Source organism: Peromyscus maniculatus, chromosome 9 (genome assembly GCF_049852395.1).
Source record: "Peromyscus maniculatus bairdii isolate BWxNUB_F1_BW_parent chromosome 9, HU_Pman_BW_mat_3.1, whole genome shotgun sequence".
Classification (NCBI taxonomy): domain Eukaryota; kingdom Metazoa; phylum Chordata; class Mammalia; order Rodentia; family Cricetidae; genus Peromyscus; species Peromyscus maniculatus.
In genome coordinates, this window is record NC_134860.1 from 47,887,677 (window position 1) to 47,895,040 (window position 7,364).

The window sequence follows — 7,364 nt, forward strand, 5'->3', positions numbered from 1 at the left end:
AGAAAAAACTACAGAATTAAATCAGCCTATATACTTTAAGGATGTGCTGACCTCAGAATGGAAACCAGGGTATGTATTACATTGGGGACGAGGTTTTGCTTTTGTTTCTACAGGAGAAGATAAGCTGTGGGTACCATCAAAATTGATAAAGGTTCGATTTGAACAAGAGAGACCTCTTAATTAGAGGAGGTGATAGTTCATCAACCAGCATGAACATCCAATTTAAACTAACTGGTATCAGTAACACATGCCTTTTCATTTAATCAGATAATAACTTGTCAAAAGGAAACATCCCCAAAATTAGTCTTGGGGAAAGGTTTTTGTTTTTGTCTTTTAGGAGAATGAAGGTTAAGGAATCTGAAGGACACAAGACAAATGAGACAACTGAAGAAAAGGGACAAATCATCTATCCCAGGAAACAGAGTATATGGGAGTATATGGCATATGGGTATATATTATCTAAAAAATTTTATGTCTTCTTAAATGTTTGTTTCTGCTTTTCTCTAAAGATTTAACACTATTGGTTTTCTAATAGTCCCAGTTCAATTAAAATTTAAAGCTGACTTTGGAGTTGGAGAATGGCTCTCTCCTTCTTTAAACTCAAGCATGTTGTTAAAAGGAAAATGCAAACTCCCTGTATCATGCCAGAAAGAGCCATTTTCTGCTATGGGACAGGACAAAAGCCAAATTAATTAAGGGACTATTCTATTACTAATCTCAACTCTTTGATTCTATTCTGATTCTTTAAACTTTTCTTAAAGTATAAATTTTATATCAAAATTTACAAGATTAATAGATACATATACATTTTAAACTTTGTTAAGATAGGGATGGTCATATAGAGTACTAACTAATTCTAGAAAAAAGGCTTCAATTAGCTGCATATATATGTCTTTGTGTTCGAGTCTCTTATCAGTTTTCTGCAGGAAATCATGGCCAGGCCTAACATCAACTGAAGTCTCCAGGAAGAAAATGGGGCCCCACAACAACAACAACAATTCCACGTGGACAATAATAATATCACTGAACTGACAAACATCATCTACAGATCAGCTTTGAACTACAAGGTGCTCAGAGCAATTTTGAGATGACTAGCTGAGATGATCCAGTCTCAAAGACTACTTGAATAAGGACTTGAGATAAACCCTGAACTTTGGCATTATACACAATATAATGAAGGATATAGTTACCTTTCCTAGAATTTGACAATTAACCTAAATTTTTCTTTCAGGTTAAAGATAACTTTGCCCATACCCAGCAGGAAGCAATTTTAAGAATATGACACCCACATTGCCAAAGAAGTGGTGTGGGGCAGGTGGTTTTTTGGTTCTTTTAATGGGTTTTGGGTCTGGGATAATTTTCATTATTTAGGGGGGTAGGTTACAAGTTGTCAAGGGTTAGGAAAAAGGCTAAGCAAAGGAGATTAGATTTAAGGTTCTTGTTTTTTTTAAAAAAAAAAAAGAAAGAAAGAAAGAAAGAAAAGAAAAGAAAAAGACAATTACTAATTTTAAATACTTTACATTATTACCAACTATTAGGATATAAAGAAATGAAAGTTAGTAGTTAGACATTACAATAGAAATTGTAGTCATATTAGATATGTTTTAAAAATTGAGCAGATGTATTTTAGACAGGTCATCTTCAAACCCTTCAGAGATCTACAGAATATGGCATTTAAAATGTTTTAATAACTTAGAAATTTTTCTTTTTTGAGACATGTCGGCTCCTGGCAGTACCAATCTACTTCAGAGAAAATATGGGCATTGAAGAAACTGCATATGGAGTTAATTTTCATTGTGACAAAAGTTAGCCACTGGACAACAAAGTATCCTCAAATCAACAGGACAAAATGGACAGACAGAACACGAAACAAAGGACTACTGATTCTTGCCAAAACAAGTGTGGTTATGGCTTTATCAAAAGGCATCTTCTGAGGCCAGGACAATATGGCACCATCCCTGAAGTGGACTTCATAATCCGGAAAAGGTACAGTGTCCTTTTCTTCGAAGGCAGCTGAACAGGCAGTGGGCCGATGGCTTCTGTTGTGCAATGGAACAGCAACTGAAAGCTCACGCCTCTCAATAGTAGACTGGCATTTAATAGAGGGATGTGGAGAAGAAGGGGATGCTGAGATGAAGCCATATATACACAGCCAAGAAGAATGGACAGCTGAATTCAAAAACCATCAACAATTTCCAGAATTTAAAATCCTGAATCATGACATGACACTAGTGGAATTCAGGTGTTTCTGGTACATGGACTGCTCTCACCCAATGTGAGGTTGAACTGTTGACCTTGTGTACAACCTACTTCACAAATGAGTCTGTCAGATACCATAAGCCTATAGGCTGAAGATGATGCCCCAACACTGTGGAGAAACCTCAGGTGACTGTCCAGGCAGCTGGCTGTTTCTGTCAACTCACAAAATTTTTGGAAGCTGCTTTTGTGCACTTCTTGTTTTTATTTTTGTTAGCTAATATTATTTCCTTCTTGGGTCTCTGAGGGAGTTGAAGATTAGTTAGTTATAGTTGAAGATTAATTAGGATAGAAAGTGAATTAGATACATTTTGAACTTACTAAAATAGGATAGATAAGGGAATTATTTTCTCTGATTTGTCAAATACAAATGGACTAGACATCGTTTAGGTATTTGTTACTTGTATATATTGTATATAGTTATTGTACTTTTGTATATAGTTTTTCTTTTGTTAGTTATAACCTTTTGCCTTTTTTCTTTTTATTAAAATAGAAAAGGGGAAATGTGGTGATATTTTATTTGTACTGAAATGTGATTTTAATTTTATGTTAATAAATAAAGTTGCCCTGGGGTCAGAGCTATTAGAGCCATAGTAAGAGCGTGGTGGTTAGAAGAGCTAGGTAGATTTCTGTGTGTTCAGGGATACAGCCAGTATGGAGACATACGCCTTTAAGACCTGGAGGGCGGTACTTACAGGCAGTGATGAGGCAGTCATGTGGTTGGGTTTACAACCAATGAGAAGGCAGAACAGAAAGATTATTTAAACAGAGACACAGGAAGTACCTCCCTCTCTCGGGGAAGCTAGGAGCACTGCAGGAGGTAAGATTTTATCTCTGAGTTCTGACCTCTCGGCTTTCTTTTTTACATTGGCTCTGTGTTTCTTATTTTAAAAAGACGATTGGTTACATCTACACACATGTTCTCTCTTTTTCAGTGATCCTGACTCTGAATTTTCAGATGTGATTATACAACCTGGATTAAAAGAGAGTAGGGGAGGATCTCCAGAAAGTAAGATAGCACAACATAGGTGCTATGATCGGAGAAGTAGAGAAAATAGGACATATATTTTTGCTTCAGGTGATGAAAGGGAGGTTAATGCTGAGAGAGTTGGGAGTAGAAGAGATAAAGAACACTAAGGGCAATTGAACAAGCACAGGGAAACACCCCACCCTTAAGACACAGGAGTTGGATGAATCAAGCTGAAATTGACCTACAAGCCTCTTCCCTGATGATTAGCTCTCATAGTATTGGAAGGTGCTCTGAAAGCTGCCAAGGGAGAAATGTAATCCGTAGTCTTACCAAGTGGTACAGTCTATGAAACTCAACAATGACCATGACAACATATCCCCAAATGTGTAATAGTAGCACATATGTCTTCAGGTTAACCAGTAGTCCCCTAATTGGATTTTAGGCCTTCTAAATAGAAGGAAATTCATGTCTGGTACTATAAACCTAGCCAACTACCCATGGCTAGTGAGGCCATGTATCCTAGAAGAAAGTTTAATATTGCCATTTTCTTAAAACACTATGATTCCCAACTGCATTCTAAATACCTAGCCTTGTATACAGATAAACAACACTCTCAAAACTTCTTTTTGTAGTAGATGGAGCACCTCTACTACAACTAGTCAAAATTCATAGAATCCTTGACCACAGGGTACCCACCCCCAAAGATATTTCCACATCATAACCCTTGCATCTAAAGCTTAGGGAACATCGAGGAAGTGGTAGCCTAAAGATGGTAAAAGGTAGAGGACTAACATCTGCAACAAGTGCCTTTCATATACGAAAGAAAGTTTCATCCAAGAAATTTTAACAAGACACACACAATGAGAACACCAGTTAATCTCAGTGTGATGGGGGAGATATCACAGAGTTTCACCCCTAGATGAAGAGTCATAGAAAATGAATGGCTGCTAAGAGAGGGAGAATCATTCTTCTCCAGGGACAAACTCCATGACACATTATCCAATCTTAACTGATCATGCTTAAACACAAATACACATGAACAACATTAAATGCACTCATTAGGCATTCATGCACACAAACATACACACACACACACAATCGTGTGTGTGTGTGTGTGTGTGTGTGTGTGTGTGTGTAGTCATGGATTTGTGAGGGATTTGAGGCATAAGAAGAGTTACAAATGGGAGAGGGTAGGATGGAAATACTGTGAATACAGTCCTCATGCATAAAATTCCCAAAAGGAAAAATGAAAAAAATAAGCATGGAATTTATTTTGGATTTTATGTGGACCCACTATCAAGAATCTTTGGATATGTTAAAGAGGCACTGAACTTTTAAAATACTGAAAAATTTAAAATAATATTGGAGTTTTAAAAGTTGGAGTACATGCTATATTATTATATTAATATGATGGCTTAGGGATAAACAAAGGAAATGTTATTTAATAGTAATGTGTTTGTGTGTCAAGTTGACAAGGGATCATATGTTTTGGCTAGTTTTTGTTAACTTGACATATATTACAATCAGCTAGGACTAGCCTCAATTAGACTGCCCTATGAGCGTATCTGTGTGGCATTTCTTGGTTAATGATTGATATGGAGGGTCAATCCCACTGAAAATGGTTCTACTCTTGGGCAGGTCCTTCTGGGTTTTGGAAGAAAGCAAGCTGAGCATATCATGGAAAGCAAGCCAGTAAGTATACTCTTTCATGGTCTCTGATTCAATTCCTGCCTCCAGTTTCCCCCCTTAGGATCTTGTCTGGGGTATTCTGAATGATGGGTTGTAATCTGTATACCAAGTAATCCCTTTCCATCCTAAATTGCTTTTAGTCATGGTGTTTACTACAGCAACAGGAAATGTAAGTATCACAGGCATAAATCACCACATTCTTCTATTTTCTTTTATGAAAAGTGATCTTGTTATATAGCCAAAATCTCTTGAAATTCTGATCCTCCTGTCCCAACTCCCCAGATTCTGGGATTATAGACATGTTCCAATATACCTGGATCTATATTTTCATTTTAATTGATGCAATAATTGGACATATTTGTGAAGTACAGGGTAACATTCAGCATATGAATACAATGCATATTATATCAAGGTAATTTTCATCAGTATCATGTTTATTAAAATGTTTATTATATTTTTTATGTTGGGAACATTCAAAATCTGAGTCATCTTATGTGAAAAAGAATTAACATGTGTCAGACATATCTTATTTCAGTATCAAACACAGATGTTGAATAACTATTCCACTGCAACCCTTGTAAACATTAACCACATTCCATCTTCTTACACTTCCTAACCCTATTAATTATTTAAGACTTCCTACACATAAATAAGAACATTCAGTATTTGAATTCCCGTGACTGACTCTATTTTTTAACACAATGTTCTCCCATTTTATCCATGTTGTGCTAAATTACACAATTTAATCATTCTTGTGGTTGAATAATATTCTACAGTATGTACTTACACAATCAAATGTGTTGTTTGATTAAAATTCTAACTTTCATGTTTTCAAAAGCTTCTTCATTGCATGTTTCATATCTTTGTTCCTCAGACTATATATTACAGGATTAATGAGTGGAGTAAGCACAGAATAAATAAGAGTCACAATCTTCTGCATTCCAGCTGAATGTTCAGAGGTTGGGCTCACATACATGACCATCACTGAGCCATAGAAAAGAGAAACCACAGTCATATGGGGCCCACAGGTGGAGAAGGCCTTTCTTCTTCCTTCTCTCGAAGGAACTTTAAACACTGCTCGCAGGACCAACATATAAGATCCCATGATGAAGACAAAAGGAACAAAAAGGAGCAGAGACATTATTATTGGCCAGAAAAATTCCATCAGTGGGGCTCTGGAACAGCTGAGGGCCAACAGAGGGCCTGGGTCACATAGGAAATGGTCTATAATCCTGGATCCACAGAAGGACATCTGGGAGATGATGATGATGGGAATGGGGAACCAGAGGAAACCAAGCACCCAGCAACTGATCACAAGGATGTTACAGAGGCGCCCAGTCATAAGAGCAGGATAGTGTAGAGGTCTGCAGATGGCAAGGTAGCGGTCAAAGGCCATTACTGCCAGGAAGAAGCATTCTGTAGACCCCAAGGAGAAGAAGAAATAGAACTGCAGGAAGCACCCAGAGAAGGAGATGACCTTGGTGTCAGAGAGGAAGTTGGCCAACATGTTGGGTACTGTGGAGGTGACATACCAGATCTCCAGGAAGGAGAAGTTGGCTAGGAGGAGGTACATGGGGGTGTGCAATCTCTGATCCCAGCGCACAGCACAGATGATGGAAGCATTGCCCATGAGGGTGAGGAGATAGACAATGAAGAAGAGCACAAAGAGGAGGATCTGCTCTTCCCTGGAGCAGGGAAATCCCAGGAGGATGAAGCCAGCGATGGTGCTGGAATTACTGGTGCTGCTGAGGGTTTTCATCTGTCTGTAAGCTGTAAAGGTACCAGAAATTGTTGAATAACCTAGAAATAGCTGAGGGAATTTAAGTTTTGCTCAAGCAGGAAACAGAATAGTTTGTTCATCATCAACTCAGTATCAAGGAGGAAAAGTCCTTGTCTTTAGTAATGGAGCTTATGTTCCAGTCAATAGCTCTGCACTCATCCCCACACTGGTGGCTCTGGCTAAACCCAGTGGACCACACAACAAAAATATATCATAGTGGTAGAAGGACTTGTTGATAAGAAGGAGGTTGTTGAAAAGAAAGGGGGATAGAAGAAGGTGGGCCATTGAGTGTGAACAGAATACATTATACACATATATGGAATTCCAAAATGATAAACAAATAAATATTTTAATATTGAAGTATATATGTGAAATTTTGCATATTATATAAATTTTCAGTGTGTCTTTGATCTTCGTTCTTCTAGATATGGTTAAATCAATAAATGATGATACTTTTCAGAACTGCCTGAAGGTTTTGGCTTCCTTAACGAAAGACAGTCTAATAATTAGCCTGAATTTAAGATCTGTCCATTTTAGAAAACAATGGAAATTTCCTCATAAAATAATATGGTGTTCCAAAAAAATAAAACACAGGAATACAGGACCTACCAATGATAATACACGGAGACATATAGTATTATAAGAGGCCTTAAAACATAATGAAAAGTT

The 7,364-nt window shown here is 37.3% G+C and overlaps 1 protein-coding gene across 1 annotated transcript; it reads right to left on the bottom strand.

Moving 5' to 3' along the window:
• Positions 1 to 2,016: 2,016 nt before the first annotated feature.
• LOC143267359 (olfactory receptor 11G2-like) lies at positions 2,017 to 6,707 on the bottom strand. Its single transcript, XM_076544908.1, has one exon. The coding sequence runs from the start codon at positions 6,672 to 6,674 to the stop codon at positions 5,739 to 5,741; it is 936 nt and encodes a 311-aa protein (XP_076401023.1). The 5' UTR covers positions 6,675 to 6,707; the 3' UTR covers positions 2,017 to 5,738.
• Between the last annotated feature and the right edge of the window lie 657 nt (positions 6,708 to 7,364).

Coding starts and splice junctions, on each gene's coding strand:
- LOC143267359 (XM_076544908.1), bottom strand. CDS start 6,674: ATGAAAACCCTCAGCAGCACCAGTAATTCCAGCACCATCGCTGGCTTC.